This window comes from Ranitomeya imitator, chromosome 2, assembly GCF_032444005.1.
Source record: "Ranitomeya imitator isolate aRanImi1 chromosome 2, aRanImi1.pri, whole genome shotgun sequence".
Classification (NCBI taxonomy): Eukaryota; Metazoa; Chordata; class Amphibia; order Anura; family Dendrobatidae; genus Ranitomeya; species Ranitomeya imitator.
In genome coordinates, this window is record NC_091283.1 from 646,150,996 (window position 1) to 646,178,267 (window position 27,272).

At 43.7% G+C, this 27,272-nt stretch overlaps 1 protein-coding gene across 1 annotated transcript in view; it reads left to right on the forward strand.

Annotated features, from left to right (window-relative positions):
• The window catches only part of LOC138666773 (zinc finger protein 436-like), a 95,479-nt gene extending 68,602 nt beyond the window's left edge, over positions 1-26,877 (forward strand). The window contains exons 7-8 of the mRNA XM_069754946.1: positions 23,435-24,482; positions 26,832-26,877. Coding sequence (XP_069611047.1) covers positions 23,435-24,482; positions 26,832-26,877 — 1,094 coding nt within the window. The remainder of the gene's footprint in view (positions 1-23,434; positions 24,483-26,831) is intronic.
• Positions 26,878-27,272: the final 395 nt, after the last annotated feature.

Here is a 27,272-nt window from a genome sequence, read left to right on the forward strand (position 1 = left end):
ATAAAAATTTTATGGTTAAAAAAAAATGGTTCGTGGCTGGGTCTTCCAGCAAGACAATGACCCAAAACATACAGCCAAGGCAACAAAGGAGTGGCTCAAATAGAAGCACCTTAAGGTCAATAAGTGGCCTAGCCAGTCTCCAGACCTTAATCCCATAGAAAACTTATGGAGGGAGTTGACGCTCTGAGTTGCCAAGCGACAGCATCAAAATCTTAATGATTTAGAGATGATCTGCAAAGAGGAGTGGACCAAAATTCTTCCTGACATGTGGACAAACCTCTTCATCAACTACAAAAAACATCTGACTGCTGTGCTTGCCAACAAGGGTTTTGCCACCAAGTATTAATTCTTGTTTGCCAGAGGGATCAAAAACTTATTTCTCACTGCAAAATGCAAATAAATTTATACAGCTCTGGCAAAAATTAAGAGACCACCATATCAAAACCCTGTCATGGACAGCCCAATCTCCAGACCTGAACCCCATTGAAAACCTCTGGAGTGTAATCAAAAGGATGACGGATAGTCACAAGCCATCAAACAAAGAAGAACTGCTTAAATTTTTGCGCCAGAAGCAGTGTGAAAGACTAGTGGAAAGCATGCAAGACACAAGAAAGCTCTGATTAAAAATCAAGGTTATTCCACAAAATATTCATTTCTGAACTGTTCCTGAGTTAAAACATTAGTTTTGTTATTTCTAAATGATTATAAACTTGTTTTCTTTGCATTATTTGAGGTCTGAAAGCACTTTTTTTGACCATTTTTCTTTGTCAGAAAATAAATACAAAATGTATTGCTTGGAAATTCGGAGACATGTTGTCAGAAGTTTATAGACTAAATTAACTATTTACATTTTACTCAAAAACATACCTATAAAGAGAAAAATCAGACAAACTGAACATTTTGCACTGGTCTCTTAATTTTTGCCAGAGCTGTATAATTTATACAATGTGATTTTCTAGATTTTATTTTTGATATTTGATCTTTCAATGTTAAAATTAACCTACCCTTAAAATTATAGACTGTTCATGTCTTTGTCAGTGGGCAAACTTACAAAATTGGCAATGGATCAAATACTTTTCCTTCACTGTGTATATATAAATGTTTTTCAGTCAATGCGCTTGCATGGGCATTACCAGTTTAGGATACCCACTCCTTAATATGGGGAAAAAAAATGTTTTCTGAAGCCCTCCACTACGTCTCTTCAAAGGGGTATTGGAGTGCTTCCTTCTAATTTTTGGCATCCCTTGCACTTAGTGCATATGCTTTACCAGTGTAGGAGACCCACTCTTTAGTAATGGGGAAAAAATGTGTTTCTGTGGATCCACCTTCTAGTAGCGGGAACATTATTGGAGATCAAAAGAGCCAATGGGTTCTATTAATATATAATCCAGTGCCTTGTTGTGAGCTGTCAGGTGGTCATCGCATATGGAGGTCTCGCACTATATACAGGATTTCACAGCTGGGATAGGAGAGTTTGTACAGTAGGAAAAAAATATAGAAAAAATTCAGCTCACCCATCAATCGGTCACTGTATCCAAACACTGAAACTGCAGTGTAGCAGGGAAAAATTAAGTCATGAAGTTAAAATCCAGCTCAGGAAGGTGCGTTAAAAAACCTTATTCTTTATTAGAAAAATATAGATTTATGTAACCATTTTTATGAAAGATATTTTTCTAATAAAGAATAAAGTTTTTAACAGACCCTCCTGAGTTTGTACAGTAAGTACAGAAGATTCTGGTCTCCTCCATATCAGGCTGAGTGCATGCAAAACGCTCCACTACTGTATATTCCCCAGCAGGGTTGATGAAATAATAGTCCTTGATGCTGCTACATTAATCTTTTTTTTTCAGGGCTAATTCAAATAGATTATTTTCTGTCCTAATAATACCACTCTTATCTGCAATTCCAGTAGGGTGAGGTGTTACAGTAGGTATAGCATATGACAGGCATCTAACCATTTTTATGAATTAATAAATAAATATATGCAAGAATAATATAGACTAGTTCTTCCCCACCCCTCTAGGAGAAATATTTAGCAAGTAGATTTTAGGACCCAGCCTAACTTCCACAAAAAGTAACTTTTGTATTAAACCTTTTACTAATTCCCAGAATCCAACCACCCCAGGGCAAGACCAAAAGGTGTAGTTTTGAGAAACAATTGGTGAACCACAAAGCCAGGAAATATTTGGAAACTGTGGGTTCAGTTCGTGGAGGAGCTCTGACATGTGATTCATGTCAAAATCTTATACTGGTTCTCTTTATATAAAGTGCAAATAGAGGATTTGGACACTTTGTCTCAAATGTGTTGCCAGCATTAGGGGGGCAGCCCCTTCCGAAGAAGAGACTCCCGTCTTATAATAAATGGAAGTTTCTTTGGAAGATCCACCTGATGGGAGTTTATGATCCTATAAATATCAGATATCAACCCTTTAGTTGACGGGTCCCTTCTTCATGACTTTTCAAACTCATGTAGCGAAAATGCTAGGTGTTTACTCACAATCCAGAAATGTCAGTGGCTGGATGAAAGATGCCACAGCCTGTCTATATCCCAGAAACTCAGCTTTTATGCACACACACTGATTACAAGCAAACAGGTCACAGGTGAGGAAACATCCTCACCTTTAGTAGCCATTCAAATCCATTTGTGTCAACTTCTTGCTTGTTATCAGGCCAAAATCACCAGTATATGTGAACTTTTGATCAGGGTAATTTGGATGTTTTGTCATTATGATTTAAAAAGAGGAAACAGAGTAGTTTGACAATAAATGGCTTCACCCAAAGACTAGCCATCAGTGGAGAAAAAGTTTTGGTGTTATCATTCATATTCTCTGAAAAAAGGCCAAGAAAGCAAAAATTCTGCTGGGGTATGTAAACTTCTGAGCACAACTGTAATTCCTTATATGACTAAATACTTCCGGGACATAGTGCGCGGGCATGCGCAGTAATGCTTTTTGGCTTTGCCCGCAGTAGGGCAAAGTATACTGCACGTGCGCCACCGAAGACTGCATGGCGCACGTGCCAACTATGATGCACGCATACTCTTATTCACTGAAATATTGTGGAAAACAGGGACAGATGGGGTGGAGAAATGAAGAGGATACACAGCCCATCGGACCGGTAAAAACTCATTTTAATATCCCGCCAATTTGAGGTGACAGGTTCACTTTAAATCATAATGACAACGCAAAACATCCAAATGACCCTGATCAAAAGTTCACATACCCTGGTGATTTTAGCCTGATAACATGCACAAAAGATGGCACAAATGGGTTTGAATGGCTGCTAAAGGTAACATCCTCATCTGTGACCTGTTTGCTTAATCAATGTGTGCTTAAATGCTGAGAGAGTTTCTGGGATCCAGACAGACTCTTGCATCTTTCATCCAGCCACTGACGTTTCTGGATTGTGAGTTATGGGGAAAGCAAAAGAATTGTCAAAGGATCTGCGGGAAAAGGTAGTTGAAATGTATAAAATAGGAAAAGGATGCAAAAAGATATCCAATGAATTGATAATGCCAGTCAGCAGCGTTCAAACTGTGATTAACAAATGGAAAATCAGGGGCTCTGTAAAAACAAGACCACAGTCAGGTAGACCAAGAAAAATGTTATCAACAACTGCCAGGAAAATTGTTAGGGATGCAAAGAAATACCCACAAATAGCATGAGCTGAAGTACAGGACTCTCTGAAAACTAGCGTTGTGGCTGTTTCAAGATGCACAATAAGGAGGCACTTGAAGGAAAAATGGGCTGCATGGTCAAGTTGCCAGAAGAAAGCTATTACTGTGCAAATGACACAAAGTATCTCTCCTACAATATGCAAAAAAGCACAGAGACAAGCCTCAAAACTTCTGGATCAAGGTAATTTGGAGAGATGAGACCAAGATTGAACTTATTGACCACAACCATAAACGTTACATTTGGAGAGAGGTCAACAAGGCCTATGATGAAAGGGATACAGTTTGTACTGTAAAGCACGGAGGTGGATCACTGATGTTTTGGGGATGTGTGAGCTACAAAGGCACAGGAAACTTGGTCAACGTTGAAGGAAAGATGAATGCAGCACATTATCAGCAAATACTGGAGGTAAATTTGCACTCATCAGCCCGGAAGCTGTGCATGGGACGTACTTGGACATTCCAACAGAACAATGATCCAAAACACAAGGCCAAGTTAACCTGTCATTGGCTACAGCAGAACAAAGTGAAGGTTCTGGAGTGGCAATCTCAGTCTCCTGACCTCAATATCATTGAGCCATTCTGGTGAGATCTCAAATGTGCAGTTCATGCTAGATAGCCTAGAAATTTACAGGAACTGGAGGCTTTTTACCAAGAAGATTGGGCAGCTTTACCAACTGAGAAAATAAAGAACTTCATCCACAACTACCACAAAAGACTTCAAGCTGTCATTGATGCTAGAGGGAGCAATACACGATATTAAGAAATGGAGTATGTGAACTTTGGATCAGGGTCATTTGGATGTTTTGGGTTGTCATTATGATTTAAAAAGAGAAAATACAGTAGTTTGACAAGAAATGGCTTCACCCAACCACAAGCCATGAGTGGAGAAAAAGTTTTGGTGTTATCATTCATATTCTCTGAAAAAAGGTCAAGAAAGCAAAAATTCTGCTGGGGTATAGGAGCAGTTTTTCAACTTTTCTTATGGATAAGTCTTTCAATTTATCTCTAATCTCCACTACTCTCCTCAGGGTTCTCAAAGAAGGAGACGTAGTTAGTTTATGCTCCTCAATTTTAAGTTGGGAGGTTAGATAATTTTTTTTTATCTAGATCCCTCCTCGATATAATAACCCCTCATTACTGTAATAATGTTGAGGGGGAGGACACCAAACTCTAATTGAGGTAGAAAAAATCTAGAGAGATGATCACGTAATGTTTTCCTAATATTGGGATCCTTAACCAAGAATTCATTCAAACGTCTATGACAAGCCCTAATTAAAGAATGGGAAGATTTTAGGTCTAACAATATTATGGAGTAGTCAGACCAGGTTATTTAGTCAATTTCCACTTTCTCAAGAAGCTAAAGGGTTAGAATATTCGCAAAGAAAAAAATCTATTTTTGTATGAGTACGGTGGGGAGGGCAATAGAAAGAATAGACCCTTTCCTTAGGAAATGAGGTCTCCCAGCTAAGAAAGCTTACACCGCTCCCTTAACTACCAGGTCCTCATTAAAACTTAAATTCCAAGCTGTAAATGCTGGGCCAGGACCTAATACCTCATGCATGGCCCATGGCTAACTGCTTGTTCCATTATAGCAGGTACTACTGTGGGTCAATTGATCAGTCAACTAGCTGGGTTACTATCCTTACATTTTTATAACATTTGTGATATACCAAGCTGATATTTGTGCCATCTGAGTGTGGCTGATCAAAATTAACATTTAAGATGCTGGATGAGGTATCAGGGCTCCCAGCACAGCAGGCTTATACCAGTCTCTCACCCACCTCTTATTAGCTGAAACTTCAATTCAAAGCTGTAAATGCTGGCCATGACCCTGATACCTCATGCCTGTCTCATGGCTGACCGCTTCTGTGCCATTATAAAAGGTTGTACTGTGGGTCAATTAATCAGTCAACAACCTGTGTAACAACCTGTGTAACTCTGCTTACAACTTTCTACCAATAGTACTGTATGAAGCTGATGTTTCTACCATCTGAGTGTGGCTGGAATAAATAAAATGATTAGGATATCAGGTCTCCCAGCTAAGAAGGCTGACGCCACTCCTTTAACCACCAGGTCCTCACTGAAACTTCAATTCCAAGCTGTAAATGCTGGGTCAGGCCCGGATACCTCATGCATGGCCCATGGCTGACTGCTGCTGTGCCATTTGCAAATTTCTACAGTAGGTCAATTGATGCCACTTTTAAGGGTGTTTGCCCCTAATTTTAACTGTTTGGGAAGCTTTTTGTTACCCCTTAAGGTGTTGTCTATGGTTTTGCCTCCCATTGAATCTAATGGGGTTTGGGTATGTTTGTTGAACCGTTCGGCGAACTGTTCGACAAATGGAGGTCTGTTCGGTGAAACCAAACCGAACCTTGAAAGGTTCACTCAGAGGCGTAGCTAGGGTTTTGGTTCAGGGGGGTGATACTTCTCAGTGGGCCCCTAACCAGGTAACCTTGATTATAACTGGGTGACACACCCTAATAGTGGAGGAGAACCTCAACAGATGACCGTGCTGTTGCTGAAAATAATTTCTATATAAAGACCAATATTGATATTACCACCATATGGTCAGTGGTAAATACCACTAATATAATGCACCCCCATAGGCAACCTTTATAGTATAATGCAACCCTTAATATAATGCACCCCCACAGGCACACTCTATAGAATAATGCAGCCCCTAATATAATGCACCCTATAGGCAGCCTCTATAGTATAATGCTGCTCCTAATATAATGCACCCCCATAGGCAGCCTCTATAGTATAATGCAGCCCCTAATATAATGCACCCCCATAGGCAGCCTCTATAGTATAATGCAGCTCCTAATATAATGCACCTCCATAGGCAGCCTCTATTGAATAATTCAGCACATAATATAATGCACTCCCACAGGAAGCCTCTATAGAATAATGCAGCTCCTAATATAATGCACCCCCATAGGCAGCCTCTATAGAATAATGCACCCCATAAAAAATAAATACAATACTCCCCTTCCTCCTGGTTCCTCCGCTGCCCTGAGCGCCTGCACATCTCTGGACTGAGAAGTGACATCGTGAGCCCCTGTTAGTGTCAGCGTCTGTGACGTCAGACACTGAGAGGGGGATGATGGGAGATGGAGCATAACGCTCCTTCTCTCATCAATGCCGTCAGCTTTATCAGTATGAAGCCGATACAGTTGATCTTGCGATCACGGGCGGGGGGCCCACTGCCAACACCAGGCCCCCCGCCTGTTCAGGGACCCAGTTCGATTCTTCCTGCTCTGTCACAGAATGTAACTGTGTCGGCATGCTGCACACATGATACAGTTACAGTCACAGTAGCGTAGCTCTGGGTGGGCCCCCTCAGAGCGCGGGGCCCGGGGCAATGATTCCCTCTGCCCTTGATAACTATGCTACTGGGTTCACTCATCTCTGATTGCAAGTACAATTCTAGTCAGATGAGTTCAGATCAGATTGAAATATAGTCAGACTCTACAGAGAAGCACCACAGAACCCAGACACCACAAGGAAACAAGTGAGGGACTCCATTCCCCTGTCCCGCCAGGCTGTATTGGAGCGGCTAACTTGAGGAAAGGGTGAGGGGGCACCAAACATCTACTGCTGGGGCATGTCATGCCCGGATTCTACAGAGCACATAGGTCTGTTGCTGTTGCAAGTGTGCCTAGAAGTAAGGAAGAACATTCGTCCAGGAATAGTTACTCTAAGGCTACTTTCACACTAGCGTTAACTGCAAACCGTCACAAAAATGTCTTTTTCCCGAAAAAACGGATGCGTCAAAAAACTGCAAAACGTATGCAACGTATACAGCATTTCGATGGATCCGTCGCAAATCCGATAAACGGTTGCGTTGAAATGCTGGATGCGTTGCATACGTTGCATACGTTTTTACCATCCGTTGCATCCGTTTTTACGACGGATCCGTTGTTAAAATGGGAGGCACCAAAATTTGATTGGCTACTGGAAAATAAGGAAATCTATATACTGACTGTATTTACAGCCAATCTTTGAGGGTTTTAGTTTAGTGGCAAGGATGGATGGTGTAATTGGGAGGATTTGGGAGGCGGCAGCAGAAAGACGGAGGATGCAACAGAGAGTGCGACGATTCTGGATACATCCAATCAATGAGCTGCAGATGACCAGGGGTGTCCAGTCCACTCTCTATCTGGAGTTGCGGTGCAACCCACAGAAATTCTTTAATTATGTACGGATGAGGATGGAACATTTCGATTATTTGGTTGGAAAACTAGAGGATGTCATCTGTTATGAAAGGCAATTCAGTACCACAATGAACATAGCGGTCAGAGCACATACAGTGATCTGACAATAACCCAAAATCATAGAACGAGCTCTGAGACGTGGGAACTCTGCAGACCGCAATCCCTAATCCTCTCCAAACAACACTAGAGGCAGCCGTGGATTGCGCCTAACTCTGCCTATGCAACTCGGCACAGCCTGAGAAACTAACTAGCCTGAAGATAGAAAATAAGCCTACCTTGCCTCAGAGAAATACCCCAAAGGAAAAGGCAGCCCCCCACATATAATGACTGTGAGTTAAGATGAAAAGACAAACGTAGGGATGAAATAGATTCAGCAAAGTGAGGCCCGACTTTCTTAACAGAGCGAGGATAGGAAAGGTAACTTTGCGGTCTACACAAAACCCTAAAGAAAACCACGCAAAGGGGGCAAAAAGACCCTCCGTACCGAACTAACGGCACGGAGGTACACCCTTTGCGTCCCAGAGCTTCCAGCAAAACAATTAGACAAGCTGGACAGAAAAAATAGCAAACAAATAGCAAAGAAGAACTTAGCTATGCAGAGCAGCAGGCCACAGGAATGATCCAGGGAAAAACAAGTCCAACACTGGAACATTGACAGGAAGCCAGGATCAAAGCATTAGGTGGAGTTAAGTAGAGCAGTACCTAACGACCTCACCACATCACCTGAGGGAGGAAACTCAGAAGCCGCAGTACCACTTTCCTCCACCAACGGAAGCTCACAGAGAGAATCAGCCGAAGTACCACTTGTGACCACAGGAGGGAGCTCTGCCACAGAATTCACAACAGTACCCCCCCCTTGAGGAGGGGTCACCGAACCCTCACCAGAGCCCCCAGGCCGACCAGGATGAGCCACATGAAAGGCACAAACAAGATCGGGAGCATGGACATCAGAGGCAAAAACCCAGGAATTATCTTCCTGAGCATAACCCTTCCATTTAACCAGATACTGGAGTTTCCGTCTTGAAACACGAGAATCCAAAATCTTCTCCACAATATACTCCAACTCCCCCTCCACCAAAACCGGGGCAGGAGGGTCAACAGATGGAACCATAGGTGCCACGTATCTCCGCAACAATGACCTATGGAATACGTTATGTATGGAAAAAGAATCTGGAAGGGTCAGACGAAAAGACACAGGATTAAAAACCTCAGAAATCCTATACGGACCAATGAAACGAGGTTTAAACTTAGGAGAGGACACCTTCATAGGAATATGACGAGAAGATAACCAAACCAGATCCCCAACACGAAGTCGGGGACCCACACGGCGTCTGCGATTAGCGAAACGTTGAGCCTTCTCCTGGGACAAGGTCAAATTGTCCACTACATGAGTCCAAATCTGCTGCAACCTGTCCACCACAGTATCCACACCAGGACAGTCCGAAGACTCAACCTGTCCTGAAGAGAAACGAGGATGGAACCCAGAATTGCAGAAAAATGGCGAAACCAAGGTAGCCGAGCTGGCCCGATTATTAAGGGCGAACTCAGCCAAAGGCAAAAAGGACACCCAGTCATCCTGATCAGCAGAAACAAAGCATCTCAGATATGTTTCCAAGGTCTGATTGGTTCTTTCGGTCTGGCCACAGGAGGAAGGACTTTTACCGAAACGCGCGTTGGGGTGGGTTGGAGCTGGTGTGGTCCCCTGTACTCTTGTGGTATGTGCACGTTTACTATCTCTATTCATATCTGCATATGGGTATTATTGATTGTGATGTTATAGAACTGTATGATTTTTTCTCTATACCCTGTGACAGTGTTAAACAGTATCTATGTGTGCCTGCCACAAACATCCCATAGGTTTCTCGTTTGGGGTGTGTGTGGTATTGCCATCTAGGGACCAGTATCCACCTTCTAGGTAGCATGAGGTTTTGTTTACGTCCCCTACCTTGCTGTCTTTGTCCACTGTTTTATTGTTTTTTCTAAATAAAGATATATATATTTTTTATGAGATTCTGGACTTGTACACTATTTGTTCTATGGTTTTGCTTGTTAGCATGAGTGTGTCCTACACATTTTCCATATAGAGGCTGTTTGTACTATTCTACCATGTTAGTATGAAGATACATGTATTTATCAGCCGCTTGTGTGTACCTTGTTTGGTCTGGCCATTAGTCTGAGGATGGAAAGCCGAGGAAAAAGACAAGTCAATGCCCATCCTACCACAAAAGGCTCGCCAAAACCTTGAAACAAACTGGGAACCTCTGTCAGAAACGATATTCTCTGGAATGCCATGTAAACGAACCACATGCTGGAAGAACAATGGCACCAAATCAGAGGAGGAAGGCAATTTAGACAAGGGTACCAGATGGACCATCTTAGAAAAGCGATCACAGACCACCCAAATGACTGACATCTTTTGAGAAACGGGAAGATCTGAAATAAAATCCATAGAGATATGTGTCCAAGGCCTCTTCGGGACCGGCAAGGGCAAAAGCAACCCACTGGCACGAGAACAGCAGGGCTTAGCCCGAGCACAAATCCCACAGGACTGCACAAAAGTACGCACATCCCGCGACAGAGATGGCCACCAAAAGGATCTAGCCACTAACTCTCTGGTACCAAAGATTCCAGGATGACCAGCCAACACCGAACAATGAACCTCAGAGATAACTTTATTCGTCCACCTATCAGGGACAAACAGTTTCTCCGCTGGACAACGATCAGGTTTATTAGCCTGAAATTTTTGCAGCACCCGCCGCAAATCAGGGGAGATGGCAGACACAATTACTCCTTCCTTGAGGATACCCGCCGGCTCAGACAAACCCGGAGAGTCGGGCACAAAACTCCTAGACAGAGCATCCGCCTTCACATTTTTAGAGCCCGGAAGGTACGAAATCACAAAGTCAAAACGGGCAAAAAACAGCGACCAACGAGCCTGTCTAGGATTCAACCGCTTAGCAGACTCGAGATAAGTCAAGTTCTTATGATCAGTCAATACCACCACGCGATGCTTAGCTCCTTCAAGCCAATGACGCCACTCCTCGAATGCCCACTTCATGGCCAGCAACTCTCGGTTGCCCACATCATAATTTCGCTCAGCAGGCGAAAACTTCCTGGAAAAAAAAGCGCATGGTTTCATCACTGAGCAATCAGAACCTCTCTGCGACAAAACAGCCCCTGCTCCAATCTCAGAAGCATCAACCTCGACCTGGAACGGAAGAGAAACATCTGGCTGACACAACACAGGGGCAGAAGAAAAACGACGCTTCAACTCCTGAAAAGCCTCCACAGCAGCAGAAGACCAATTGACCACATCAGCACCCTTCTTGGTCAAATCGGTCAATGGTTTGGCAATACTAGAAAAATTGCAGATGAAGCGACGATAAAAATTAGCAAAGCCCAGGAACTTTTGCAGACTTTTCAGAGATGTCGGCTGAGTCCAATCATGGATGGCTTGGACCTTAACAGGATCCATCTCGATAGTAGAAGGGGAAAAGATGAACCCCAAAAATGAAACCTTCTGCACACCAAAGAGACACTTTGATCCCTTCACAAACAAAGAATTAGCATGCAGGACCTGAAAAACCGTTCTGACCTGCTTCACATGAGACTCCCAATCATCCGAGAAGATCAAAATGTCATCCAAGTACACAATCAGGAATTTATCCAGGTACTCTCGGAAGATGTCATGCATAAAGGACTGAAACACTGATGGAGCATTGGCAAGTCCAAATGGCATCACTAGATACACAAAATGACCCTCGGGCGTATTAAATGCAGTTTTCCATTCATCGCCTCGCCTGATTCGCACCAGATTATACGCACCACGAAGATCTATCTTGGTGAACCAACTAGCCCCCTTAATCCGAGCAAACAAATCAGATAACAATGGCAAGGGGTACTGAAATTTAACCGTGATCTTATTTAGAAGGCGGTAATCTATACAAGGTCTCAGCGAACCATCCTTCTTGGCTACAAAAAAGAACCCTGCTCCTAATGGCGACGATGACGGGCGAATATGCCCCTTCTCCAGGGATTCCTTCACATAACTGCGCATAGCGGCGTGCTCAGGCACGGATAAATTAAACAGTCGACCTTTTGGGAATTTACTACCAGGAATCAAATTGATAGCACAATCACAATCCCTATGCGGAGGTAGGGTATCGGACTTGGGCTCATCAAATACATCCCGGTAATCAGACAAGAACTCTGGAACCTCAGAAGGGGTGGATGACGAAATTGACAGAAATGGAACATCACCATGTACCCCCTGACAACCCTATCTGGACACCGACATGGATTTCCAATCTAATACTGGATTATGGGCTTGTAGCCATGGCAACCCCAACACGACCACATCATGCAGATTATGTAACACCAGAAAGCGAATAACCTCCTGATGTGCAGGAGCCATGCACATGGTCAGCTGGGTCCAGTATTGAGGCTTATTCTTGGCCAAAGGCGTAGCATCAATTCCTCTCAATGGAATAGGACACTGCAAGGACTCCAAGAAAAACCCACAACGCTTAGCATATTCCAAGTCCATCAAATTCAGGGCAGCGCCTGAATCCACAAATGCCATGACAGAATACGATGACAAAGAGCAGATCAAGGTAACGGACAGAAGAAATTTTGACTGTACTGTACCAATGGTGGCAGACCTAGCGAACCGCTTAGTGCGCTTAGGACAATCAGAGATAGCATGAGTGGAATCACCACAGTAGAAACACAGCCCATTCAGACGTCTGTGTTCTTGCCGTTCAACTCTGGTCAAAGTCCTATCGCACTGCATAGGCTCAGGTTTAAGCTCAGGTAATACCGCCAAATGGTGCACAGATTTACGCTCACGCAAGCGTCGACCGATCTGAATGGCCAAAGACATAGACTCATTCAAACCAGCAGGCATAGGAAATCCCACCATGACATCCTTAAGGGCTTCAGAGAGACCCTTTCTGAACATAGCTGCCAGCGCAGATTCATTCCATTGAGTGAGCACGGACCACTTTCTAAATTTCTGACAATATACCTCTATCTCATCCTGAGCCTGACAAAGAGCCAGCAAATTTTTTTCTACCTGATCCACTGAATTAGGCTCATCGTACAGCAATCCAAGCGCCAGGAAAAACGCATCGATATTACTTAATGCAGGATCTCCTGACGCAAGAGAAAATGCCCAGTCCTGAGGGTCGCCACGCAAAAAAGAAATGACGATCCTAACCTGTTGAACTGGGTCACCAGAGGAGCGAGGTTTCAAAGCCAGAAATAGTTTACAATTATTTTTGAAACTCAGAAATTTAGTTCTATCTCCAAAAAACAAATCTGGAATAGGAATTCTCGGTTCTAACAAAGAATTCTGAACCACAAAATCTTGAATATTTTGAACTCTTGCCGTGAGCTGATCCACACATGAAGACAGACCTTTAATGTCCATTGCTACACCTGTGTCCTGAACCACCCAAATGTCTAGGGGAAAAAAAAGGCAAAACACAGTGCAAAGAAAAAAAAATGGTCTCAGAACTTCTTTTTTCCCTCTATTGAGAATCATTAGCACTTTTGGCTTCCTGTACTGTTATGAAAGGCAATTCAGTACCACAATGAACATAGCGGTCAGAGCACATACAGTGATCTGACAATAACCCAAAATCATAGAACGAGCTCTGAGACGTGGGAACTCTGCAGACCGCAATCCCTAATCCTCTCCAAACAACACTAGAGGCAGCCGTGGATTGCGCCTAACTCTGCCTATGCAACTCGGCACAGCCTGAGAAACTAACTAGCCTGAAGATAGAAAATAAGCCTACCTTGCCTCAGAGAAATACCCCAAAGGAAAAGGCAGCCCCCCACATATAATGACTGTGAGTTAAGATGAAAAGACAAACGTAGGGATGAAATAGATTCAGCAAAGTGAGGCCCGACTTTCTTAACAGAGCGAGGATAGGAAAGGTAACTTTGCGGTCTACACAAAACCCTAAAGAAAACCACGCAAAGGGGGCAAAAAGACCCTCCGTACTGAACTAACGGCACGGAGGTACACCCTTTGCGTCCCAGAGCTTCCAGCAAAACAATTAGACAAGCTGGACAGAAAAAATAGCAAACAAATAGCAAAGAAGAACTTAGCTATGCAGAGCAGCAGGCCACAGGAATGATCCAGGGAAAAACAAGTCCAACACTGGAACATTGACAGGAAGCCAGGATCAAAGCATTAGGTGGAGTTAAGTAGAGCAGTACCTAACGACCTCACCACATCACCTGAGGGAGGAAACTCAGAAGCCGCAGTACCACTTTCCTCCACCAACGGAAGCTCACAGAGAGAATCAGCCGAAGTACCACTTGTGACCACAGGAGGGAGCTCTGCCACAGAATTCACAACAGTCATCCAAAGGCAGGACACAAGGATGAGGCTTGCCATCACACCGGCGGAGCGGCTCCTGGTGACACTGCGGTAAGCATCTTTTTTTTATGTGATTGGTCATATTGAATGTTATTACATGCTGCAGACAGATGCGCTGACACATTGCGCAGCATTTTCTGCAGCATGTAATTTTTTGGTTTGTTTGAGGCCATTCCACTGTTTTTTTTTCTTGTGTCATTGCTCATATTGAATGTTATTACATGCTGCAGAGAAAACTGCGCTGACACATTGCTCAGCATTTTCTGCAGCATGTAATCTTTTGGTTTGTTTGAGGCCATTCCACTGTTTTTTTTTTCTTGTGTCATTGCTCATATTGAATGTTATTACATGCTGCAGAGAAAACTGCGCTGACACATTGCGCAGCATTTTCTGCAGCATGTAATTTTTTGGTTTGTTTGAGGCCATTCCACTGGTTCTTTTTGTTGATGGTCTGTGCAATTTTTTTTTACATTTTTTTATTTTTTTCTGCAGCTTCCTAGCTACGGGTGAGTCTCTGACTTCACTCCATTTCCAATTCAGGCTGGGGATTTCCACTATTGGCGGAATTGTGAAGGACACATGTCGGGCGATTTGGGACACTTTACAGCCGGAGTATATCCCACAACCATCAATGGAAATCTGGTTGAGAAGTTCCGAACAATTTGAGAGAATTTGCAATTTCCCAAATTGTGTTGGTGCCGTGGACGGCAAACGCATAAGGATTGCTAAACCGGCAGGAACAGGCTCCGAGTACTATAACTATAAAAAATATTTCTCCATTGTACTCATGGCTATTGCAGACGCCAACTGCCGATTCCTTGCTGAGGACATAGGAGCGTATGGCCGGTCCAACGACTCCCAAGTTTTTAAAAACTCTGCAATGGGTCGCTGCCTGTATGGAGATACATACAATTTCCCGCCAGCAAGACCGCTCCCAGGAACAAGTGAACCAACCATGCCCTATGTGTGTGTAGGTGATGAAGCCTTTCAACTGTCGCCGCACCTACTGAAACCATACAGCAGCCGTGAATTACACCGTACCAAGCGGGTATTTAATTACCGTCTTACCAGAGCAAGAAGAGTTGTAGAGTGCTCTTTCGGTATATTGACGGCAAAGTGGAGAGTTCTGCTGACGGCAATAAAACTGGAAACAAAAACTGTAGACGATGTTGTCAAGGCATGTGTGGTGCTCCATAATTTTGTCATTTCAAAGGAGCCCGTTACCTTGGATGATGAACAATTGGAGACAACCTTGTGGGATTACCGCAGTGCCTCTGTTCGCTCCACCAGTTCTGTTACTAGGATGAGGGACCAGTTTGCGGATTATTTTTTGTCACCTATTGGGCGGATTCCATGGCAAGACATCATTGTGTGACATGTTTTTCATGGCTTTTGTTGTTTATGTCTAAATTGTGTTTGTAGCAACAAAACAAAAAAAACAAAAAAAACCCAAAGTGTGGTTTGCTTGGTAATATAAAACCATTTTGTTATACCTTTAAAACGTCTGGTGTTTCTTTTCACTTAACCTTTAATATTTACCTTATTGAATCAACACACAGAGTAGATTTTAAACCAGAAAGATTTTTATTTAAAACCTTTTTTTGAATTTTTTTTCATTTTCAAAAAACATTTTTTTTTATTTGCACTGACGTTGATATTGGGGGGCATGGTGTGGAAATGGTGACTGGTATGTGTGGGGAGGTGTGGGGGTAGATTGGGGTTCGTTGAGGACCTTGAGAAGAGCTTTATGGCAGCTATTCATTACCCGCATCTGCTGATCAAAAGAAAGCTTTTCCATGCTCCTGAGCATGGATTGAAAAAAAAGATTTGCTGGAGCTTGACTTACATCTAAATGCAGCCTATCCAAGCAACTGCTGATTTCCTGGTGGGTTTCACTGATGCGTGATTGCACCATGTTGAAACCAGCAGTCACTTGTTCTCCCAAAATTTTAAAAGAACTTTGGAAGCCTGCATTTAGATGCAAGAACTCAGGAGCATAGCTCCTTTCCTGACCCCTCTGACGCTGCCACCACGAACCTAACGGTGGTATAGAGGTGGCAGGGTCAGAGGGGTGGGGTAAAGGGAACGCTATCTGTTGACCATCAGATGCGAGTAAGGAAGGCTGCGCTCCAGTGCCTGAGGTGGATGAAGTGGAGGGGACAGAGGTGTGGGGCCTACCGACGTGGTCCCCGGTGGCGGACTCAGGAGGGATCGCTCCAGAGGGCGCAGAGGTAGATGCAGGCGCACAGTGGCTGGAGAAGGTGCTGTGAAAGAAAAAAATAATTAATATATTGATATGAAAAAGCCCGGACTGAAACAAAAGTTTTGTGATTAGACAGGTTCTTACTGGGATGTTGAATACTTACACTCTACTCAGCATGGTTTGCCTCAGGAAGGAGAGGGCAGGGGCGTATCTGTACCTCCTCTTCTTCCTTCCTGCTGAGCCACTCGGGGCCTGCATCTCCAGGTTAAATTCCCTCTTAAAGCGATCCCTCAGTGACCGCCACCGCTTCCTAACCTTGCCACCTGTGAAGACAGGAATGAAGAAAAAAAAAAAAAAAAGGTAAATACAAGACATTACATTCACCGCTAAACATCACTGAAAACTGAATACTTACATAGTTTGCTCTGCTGCTGTGGAAGAAGGTTCTCCCACCTCGGAAAGATGTTCCGGCATACTTCCAACCAGAGCCGACGGGTGACACTGGTATCAGCATGCCTGCGGTCAGCCATGTTCCACAGCGGCTCCCGCTCGCGAACCTCCTCGATAAGGGCATCGATATCGATATCCGAATTTTCGGCGGGAGCACACTGTGAAGCCTGTGAGAAAAAAAATAATAAAAAAAAAAATTAGTAGACTGAAACCAAATAATTAGCAATTGAAGCCCCCCAAAAAACCAACTCACTGATGGCCGACCGCGACGTCGATTCCGCCGACTCTGGGAGCGCCTGAGAGAACCTTCATGCTGTGTTGGAAGTTCAGCAGCAGCAGCAGCAGCAGGAGACTGAAATAAAGGATAAAAAAAAATAGCTTTAATGTATGTATATGTTTTCTGTGTTACGTTATATATGAAATTATGTTTTGTGTATGGTGCAGTGTGATGTGTGAAGCAAGTGTTTCACCACTACTTACACTTGGTTCCTCCTCCACTTGTACAGGTCCTTCTCAAAAAATTAGCATATAGTGTTAAATTTCATTATTTACCATAATGTAATGATTACAATTAAACTTTCATATATTATAGATTCATTATCCACCAACTGAAATTTGTCAGGTCTTTTATTGTTTTAATACTGATGATTTTGACATACAACTCCTGATAACCCAAAAAAACCTGTCTCAATAAATTAGCATATTTCACCCATCCAATCAAATAAAAGTGTTTTTTAATAACAAACAAAAAAAACATCAAATAATAATGTTCAGTTATGCACTCAATACTTGGTCGGTAATCCTTTGGCAGAAATGACTGCTTCAATGCGGCGTGGCATGGAGGCAATCAGCCTGTGACACTGCTGAGATGTTATGGAGGCCCAGGATGCTTCAATAGCGGCCTTAAGCTCATCCAGAGTGTTGGGTCTTGCGTCTCTCAACTTTCTCTTCACAATATCCCACAGATTATCTATGGGGTTCAGGTCAGGAGAGTTGGCAGGCCAATTGAGCACAGTAATACCATGGTCAGTAAACCATTTACCAGTGGTTTTGGCACTGTGAGCAGGTGCCAGGTCGTGCTGAAAAATGAAATCTTCATCTCCATAAAGCATTTCAGCCGATGGAAGCATGAAGTGCTCCAAAATCTCCTGATAGCTAGCTGCATTGACCCTGCCCTTGATGAAACACAGTGGACCAACACCAGCAGCTGACATGGCACCCCACACCATCACTGACTGTGGGTACTTGACACTGGACTTCAGGCATTTTGGCATTTCCTTCTCCCCAGTCTTCCTCCAGACTCTGGCACCTTGATTTCCGAATGACATGCAAAATTTGCTTTCATCAGAAAAAAGTACTTGGGACCACTTAGCAACAGTCCAGTGCTGCTTCTCTGTAGCCCAGGTCAGGCGCCTCTGCCGCTGTTTATGGTTCAAAAGTGGCTTTACCTGGGGAATGCGGCACCTGTAGCCCATTTCCTGCACACGCCTGTGCACGGTGGCTCTGGATGTTTCCACACCAGACTCAGTCCACTGCTTCCTCAGGTTCCCCAAGGTCTGGAATCGGTCCTTCTCCACAATCTTCCTCAGGGTCCGGTCTCCTCTTCTCGTTGTACAGCGTTTTCTGCCACATTGTTTCCTTCCAACAGACTTACCATTGAGGTGCCTTGATACAGCACTCTGGGAACAGCCTATTTGTTGAGAAATTTCTTTCTGGGTCTTACCCTCTTGCTTGAGGGTGTCAATGATGGCCTTCTTGACATCTGTCAGGTCGCTAGTCTTACCCATGATGGGGGTTTTGAGTAATGAACCAGGCAGGGAGTTTATAAAAGCCTCAGGTATCTTTTGCATGTGTTTAGAGTTAATTAGTTGATTCAGAAGATTAGGGTAATAGGTCGTTTAGAGAACCTTTTCTTGATATGCTAATTTATTGAGACAGGTTTTTTGGGTTATCAGGAGTTGTATGCCAAAATCATCAGTATTAAAACAATAAAAGACCTGACAAATTTCAGTTGGTGGATAATGAATCTATAATATATGAAAGTTTAATTGTAATCATTACATTATGGTAAATAATGAAATTTAACACTATATGCTAATTTTTTGAGAAGGACCTGTATGTCTCCACCCGTCTCGGTCCCTTCTGACAGCTCCTCATCGGATTCTGATTCCTGTTTAAACATAAGAAATGCATGTAGTGAATAAAAATGATGTAAATTTAAAAAAAAAAAATTGTTTACTTACCGATACCCGCTGTTGCTGTGGAGGAGGGCTGTCAGAAGAGGACATTGTGTGGCTGTGGTCCTGGTGGCTGTGGTCCTGGTGGCTGTGGTCCTGGTGGGTCTGTAAGTTAAAAGACACTTGCAATCTGCTCTACACATTGAAGTAGCAGATTTGGGGTCTTCAAAACTTACTTTTAAGAATTTGAGGATGCGGTCCTGGTGGCTACGGCCAGTTGCTGTGGTCCTGGTGGCTACGGCCGGTCGATGTGGTCCCTACTCTATCTGCAATATAATAAGTATAATGGATTTATAGTTAGACCACTGCAGAACTAGGTAATGTTTAACAATAAACACCCTGTAAAAATGTGAGAAATAGGTGAACACCAAAACCCAAAAACAGGTGCACGTTATACTATTCTTTTCCATGTCCCAAAAAAAAAAAAAAATTTAAATGTGAGACACCATTAAAAATATTTTTAAGTTATTTAAAAAAAAAAAAAAATTACCTCCCCCAAAAAACCTTTCAAAGGATAACCTTTAGTAAAAAATTAGCCCTCAACCAACTCTGTATTGCATGTGTAACAATTGGTACATACACCTGTTTTAAATTTACCTTTATAAAATTATACTACGGATAATTTTTTAATAAACATTTTATTCATTTTTTTTTTTTTTTAAATCACAATGGAGCAGAAATGCTCTTTATTTTAAATACAAGTACATCAACTGGGAATGGTTTCAACAGTAAATTAAAAAAATCAACACTTTTTAAAAAAAAAAAACACTCACACATTCTATTAACAAGCTGCAGACCACTAGGCTTTGCAATAATACATCCAATTATTAAAAAAAAAATTCACACGTGCTGCACAAACCACTATACTAAAGGTACCGTCACACTGAACGATATCGCTAGCGATCCGTGACGTTGCAGCGTCCTGGTTAGCGATATCGTTCAGTTTGACACACAGCAGCGATCAGAATCCTGCTGTGATGTCGTTGGTCACTGCAGAAAGTCCAGCACTTTATTTCGTCGCTGGACTCCCTGCAGACATTGCTGAATCGCCGTGTGTGACGCCGATTCAGCGATGTGTTCGCTGGTAACTAGGGTAAACATCGGGTTACTAAGCGCAGGGCCGCGCTTAGTAACACGATGTTTACCCTGGTTACCAGCGTAAAAGTAAAAAAAAAAAAAACACGTCATACTTCCGCTGTCTGTCCTCGGCGCTGTGCTTTCCTGCACTCACTGTGAGCACAGCGGCCGGAAAGCAGAGCGGTGACGTCACCGCTATGCTTTCCGGCCGCTGTGCTCACAGCCAGAGCAGAGAAGCACAGCGCCGAGGACAGACAGCCGAATGTAAGTATGAAGCGTTTGTTTTTTTTACATTTAGGATGGTAACCAGGGTAAACATCGGGTTACTAAGCGCGGCCCTGCGCTTAGTAACCCGATGTTTACCCTGGTTACCGGCATCGTTGGTCGCTGGAGAGCTGTCTGTGTGACAGCTCTCCAGCGACCAAACAGCGACGCTGCAGCGATCCGGATTGTTGTCGGTATCGCTGCAGCGTCGCTCAGTTTGACGGTACCTTTAGTAAATACATCAAAAATCAACATTAACCAATATAGCATTGACAAATGCACATGCAACCAACAAGACGCACACAAACATACCTGCAAGCAGAGTCATAACGCAAGCATAACACATGAACAGACGTAATATTGACGAAGGCATAATAAGGTGCAGGCACGTGAACACATACATACAAAAGCACACAGCAGTACAAAAATACACACACACACACACACACACACACGGCCATCAGTCCTCCGGCTGGAGCTTGATGTCTTCACAGTGGCAGGCCTCGGGGTGGATCTGGACTGTAGCAGGGCACTGGCTGTTGCAGGACGACGGCAGGCCTCAGGTTGGATTCAGGTTTTAAAAGCTCTTGCTGTAGTCAGTACGGCATACACAAATGCGCACACACACACACACACACACAAAAATGGCAATATACTCACACTGTTGGAGTGTGTCTGGTCCTTGCTGCCAGGCTGGGATCTTGGTGTCCAGCTGGGGTCTTGCTGCCAGGCTGGGGTCTTGGTGTCCAGCTGGGGTCTTGCTGCCAGGCTGGGGTCTTGGTGTCCGGCTGGGGTCTTGGTGTCCAGCTGGGGTCTTGCTGCCAGGCTGGGGTCTTGGTGTCCAGCTGGGGTCTTGCTGCCAGGCTGGGGTCTTGGTGTCCGGCTGGGGTCTTGGTGTCCGGCTGGCTGGAGGCTTCTTCTTTCTTCTCTCTGGGTCTTGCTGGCATATGTGGGGTTGAAGGCCCAGACCAGGTTTATATAGATTTGGGGATGTCTGGCCAATTAGATAAAAAATCCTGATTCTGAGCATGCTCAGTAGAAAAAAACGTATTGCAGCGCTGCATTGCGTCGTACGATGTGTCTCGACGCATCTGTCGCTCATAGACTTTCATTGTGGCAAAAGACGCATGCCGCAGGATGCGCCGAGACACGTTTTATTGTCGGAGCCAAAAAACGTTACAATCTACGTTTTTCCAGACGACGTGTCGCCTAATTTCGACGCATCCGTCGAAAGACGTATACCGACGTATGCAAATTTGTCGCAATGCGTCGCCAATACAAGTCTATGGGGAAAAAACGCATCCAGCAAAATATTTTGCTAAATGCGTTTTTTCGGCAAAACGACGCATTTTAGCATATTGCAGTTACGCTAGTGTGAAAGTAGCCTTAGAGACTTTGTGGAGAATGTTATGCTATTGCACCTCACAAGATATGCAAGTTAGTGAGGTTGGGTCAAGGAGGCCATTTGGGGATTGAGGCCCTGAAAGGGTGGAAGAAAGCTTCTATAGCATCAGTAACGGATACCAGCTTTAGACACTGGAGGGACTTACTGATAATGCTCCTCATTTGTACACATCTCTCTGCCTCTGCTGCCAACTGCCATTTGTGATTTTAGAACCTGCTATCAACTGCACGTGTTTTCCAGTGTACCACCTGGCTGTCACCTTTCTGGCTGTGTGAAGTAAAAGTTAACCTGTCCATCATTAATCTGGCTCTGTGACTTTCCCCTGTTCTTCCTCTGCATCTACATCACGGGGAACACAATCAACCTCACAGGACTCAGAGGAAATAGTAAGAAGTGGTGGTAAACCCCCGCACACCCGCAGTCATGTGCCCTTATCACTGTGACCATCCGAAGCGCCAGGTGTTAGGCACAGCCACCACCGACCGTGTAATATGGGAATCAAGAGTATCCAACCCATGCCTGGTGTCCTGGAGAGTTTCCCATCTTCATAGATGCAGATATGCTACATGAGATGTAGTGATGACATGGTCCTTTCCAGAGTATCCATAGGACCCGCAAGGTGCTGCAGATCCTGTCTTACACATGCTATCTAAGTTCTGCAAGCATTTTTAACCTCATTTCTTAAGGTTTTGAAATCTTCCTGGGAAGGGAAGTGTGCTAGGAGTTTCCTCTAAGGTAATGAGGGGGTTCATGTGATATCCATTTGTTTTCCCCAGAGGAATCATCAGGAGGTTCACTCCATTCCCCCTAATGTTGGTAGAATTAGATGTTTTAGGTTAATCCCTTATAGTAAACAGGTCAACTGTGCCCCAAACATCTTGGACCCTCTGTGAGGGGGTTCTCCCCAATCTAGGTGTTAGTTGAGACCAAGGGGTTTGATGTTGTATGGGGGGAGGGGAAGGTTGATTTCTGATTTCATCAGATGCCGAGCAGCTATCTTGTGCACTAAACTGTGTGAAGGGGCATTCTGACCCAACCTGAGCCCACAGCTTCAAGGATTCCTTGTTCAGCTGCCAATCCACCTCTCAACCTCCATGCTCACCTTCTTCTCCAGTAGAAGCCAACAACTCCTGCTCATAAGATCCTTTCATCTCCCAGTCTTCCTCACGTGTGACGGTCACATCGATGCTGTGGCAAGATGGCCCCAGAACTGTGGAGCCCGCTGGCTCTCTGAGCAGGAAGGCATCAAATGCTGTCAAAGAAGCAGCAGCTACTGCTTGTCCCATGGAAACAGCAGTTTTAACTCTCCTGGGACCTATTCGGTACGATTGGTAAAGTATAAGTGCAGTAGGGCCGTATAAAGAGAAGTCCCTGGCGGGAGCTCTCCTGCCCCATATCTCCTCAGCACGGCATCCCGGCGATGCCCCAGGCTGGTGCTACTTCTAACTTTATATAATCTGGTGAATTGGCATCTTTTTTTACTTACTCATGCCTATTTTGTTTCTTACCCACAGATAAACCATATTCTCTAGATTCCAGTAAAGAAAGCCCACTTGAATTTCACAAACATGGCAAAGAATCCTCAGAGAGCTCTGGCAGCCTACCACACCATTCGGTCAAGTCCACAAAATGTTTTCAGAAACCATCAAATATTGGAAAGCAAAAAAAGAAGCATACAGGGCAGACCCCAGTACTGTGTAGTGAATGTGGTAAAGAATTTAAGAGAACGGATGTTGGACAGATTGAGACAGATGCTGATTCTATTGAGAACAAAGAGTTCTGTGAAAAATGTCTATTAGACCAGAGAAGTGTGGGCAGAAAAAAGAGGCGATTTGCTTGTACGGAGTGTGGTTGTAGTTTTTCTGCAAAGGGAAATCTTAAAGCTCATCTCAGGATACATACCTTGTCAATAATCTTCCCATGTTCAGAATGTGATAAAGTTTTTACTTCCAAGAACAGACAAGAGATTCATATGAGAGTCCACACAGGAGAGAAACCTCACCAATGTTCAGAATGTGGCAAATGCTTTAGTATGATTGGAAACCTTCAGGCCCATTACAGAGTTCACACTGGTGAAAGACCATTCCCATGCTCTGAGTGTGACAAGACCTTTAGGTATAAATCACACCTTGTTACCCATCAAAGATATCATACAGGGCAAACACTGTTATGTCCTGAGTGTGGAAAATCCTTTGTCTACCAGTCACATTTTGAGAAACATCTCCGATGTCATACAGGGGAGAAACCGTTTGAGTGTCCAGAATGTGGAAAATGTTTTGATCGAGGTACCCGTCTCAGAGACCATGTGATGATTCACGCAGGTGAGTCATTCAAGTGTGAAGAATGTAACAAGTCTTTTCATTGTCTCGCTAGTCTTATGAGACATCAGAAAACTCATGCTGGTAAGAAGCCGTTTTATTGTCCTGAATGCGGAAAAGGTTTTTTACGCAGCACAAGCCTAACTGAACATAAGATGATCCACACAGGAGAGAAACCGTACTCCTGTAAAGAATGTGGGAAAGCTTTTATCTCTTTGAACTATATGCTCAAGCATCAAAAGACGCACATTAAAAATACGGTAAATTAACAAAACACAAATAGTGGGCAACGCTATGATCATTTCCACTGTTGATTCGCACTAGATTTCATAACCCATGTGATTTGACATACTGTGAAAACTCTCCACAACTATTATCACTTTATTGTGTATGGAATGGTCTTGAATGTATAACTCTGTATATAGATCCTTCAGAGATCTGAGAGAAAAATGTAGATAATTTCCATAGTGAGCATGGCTACTTTCCTATTACAGGCAGCTGAATGAGAAAGCTTTGTGTGACCTCCTAGTATAATAGAATCTTTTTCATAGTATAAGATAGCATAGAATCAAACGAGAGAGGGATATGAAATGCTGTTACAGGTGGCAATTTTATATACTGGGACTGACAAGAATGGGGTCATGTATTGAGCTAATGTTGGATAATCTCAATATTATTCAAGATCCATTTCTTAGAAATGACTATGATGCTCACCAATAATACATTTTCTTCCTTGGTGCTGTATACCGTTGCCTAGAGAATATGCAAGAAATAAAGAGATTCCTTTTTACTATCCATTGACTGTATGTTTATATACAGTTAGGGCCAGAAATATTTGGACAGTGACACAATTTTCGCGATTTGGGCTCTGCATGCCACCACATTGGATTTGAAATGAAACCTCTACAACAGAATTCAAGTGCAGATTGTAACGTTTAATTTGAAGGGTTGAACAAAAATATCTGATAGAAAATGTAGGAATTGTACACATTTCTTTACAAACACTCCACATTTTAGGAGGTCAAAAGTAATTGGACAAATAAACATAACCCAAACAAAATATTTTTATTTTCAATATTTTGTTGCAAATCCTTTGGAGGCAATCACTGCCTTAAGTCTGGAACCCATGGACATCACCAAACGCTGGGTTTCCTCCTTCTTAATGCTTTGCCAGGCCTTTACAGCCGCAGCCTTCAGGTCTTGCTTGTTTGTGAGTCTTTTCGTCTTAAGTCTGGATTTGAGCAAGTGAAATGCATGCTCAATTGGGTTTAGATCTGGAGATTGACTTGGCCATTGCAGAATGTTCCACTTTTTGGCACTCATGAACTCCTTGGTAGCTTTGGCTGTATGCTTGGGGTCATTGTCCATCTGTACTATGAAGCACCGTCCAATCAACTTTGCAGCATTTGGCTGAATCTGGGCTGAAAGTATATCCCGGTACACTTCAGAATTAATCCGGCTACTCTTGTCTGCTCTTATGTCATCAATAAACACAAGTGACCCAGTGCCATTGAAAGCCATGCATGCCCATGCCATCACGTTGCCTCCACCATGTTTTACAGAGGATGTGGTGTGCCTTGGATCATGTGCCGTTCCCTTTCTTCTCCAAACTTTTTTCTTCCCATCATTCTGGTACAGGTTGATCTTTGTCTTTTCTGTCCATAGAATACTTTTCCAGAACTGAGCTGGCTCTTGAGGTGTTTTTCTGCAAATTTAACTCTGGCCTGTCTATTTTTGTTATTGATGAATGGTTTGCATCTAGATGTGAACCCTTTGTATTTACTGTCATGGAGTCTTCTCTTTACTGTTGACTTAGAGACAGATACACCTACTTCACTGAGAGTGTTCTGGACTTCAGTTGATGTTGTGAACGGGTTCTTCTTCACCAAATTAAGTATGCGGCTATCATCCACCACTGTTGTCATCCGTGGACGCCCAGGCCTTTTTGAGTTCCCAAGCTCATCAGTCAATTCCTTTTTTCTCAGAATGTACCCAACTGTTGATTTTGCTACTCCAAGCATGTCTGCTATCTCTCTGATGGATTTTTTCTTTTTTTTCAGCCTCAGGATGTTCTGCTTTACCTCAATTGAGAGTTCCTTTGACCGCATGTTGTCTGCTCACAGCAACAGCTTCCAAATGCAAAATCACACACCTGGAATCCACCCCTGACCTTTTAACTACTTCATTGATTACAGGTTAACGAGGGAGACGCCTTCAGAGTTAATTGCAGCCCTTAGAGTCCATTGTCCAATTACTTTTGGTCCCTTGAAAAAGAGGACGCTATGCATTACAGAGCTATGATTCCTAAACCCTTTCTCCGATTTGGATGTGGAAACTATCATATTGCAGCTGGGAGTGTGCACTTTCAGCCCATATTATATATATAATTGTATTTCTGAACATGTTTTTGTAAACAGCTAAAATAACAAAACTTGTGTCACTGTCCAAATATTTCTGGCCCTAACTGTATAAATACATGATGTTATAACACACTGTGATTAGTGAATATGTAAATCCCACTATTGCTAGATACATTAAAAAGATGAAGTACAGGGGCGTGTCTAGCAGCCGAAGAAGGACGCATGGTGGAGAGCTCCTCCAGCAAAAAGGAGAAAAAAAGGTCTTCCCCCAGACCCTAATCGAACGTGGACCACCAAATCTTTCTGGTCAATATATCTGGACTAAGGGAGATGCTCAGCTGGTGACCCCCTTCCACGAGGAGACGCTACACCGGTCCCGCAGAACCAGAGCGGCCTTACAGCTCAGCACACCGGGCACAGACTGACAAAGCAGGCGGCGCAGGGCGAGGTGAGCGGCGGTGGTAGGAAGCCCGTGGACCCCCGCCGAGCTGAGGGGGCAGTGAAGGAGAGACCCTCCCGCCCTTGGATTCCCCGCAGCGCCCACCGAGAGAGCACCGCAGGCGTGCTCAGCTGGAACCCCCGCGGGTGAATCCCCGAGGAGCGCGCGGACTGCACTCCACCGGCTCCCTCAGGCTCTGCAGACGACACAGGGAGGCTCTGCAGACAGCGCATGG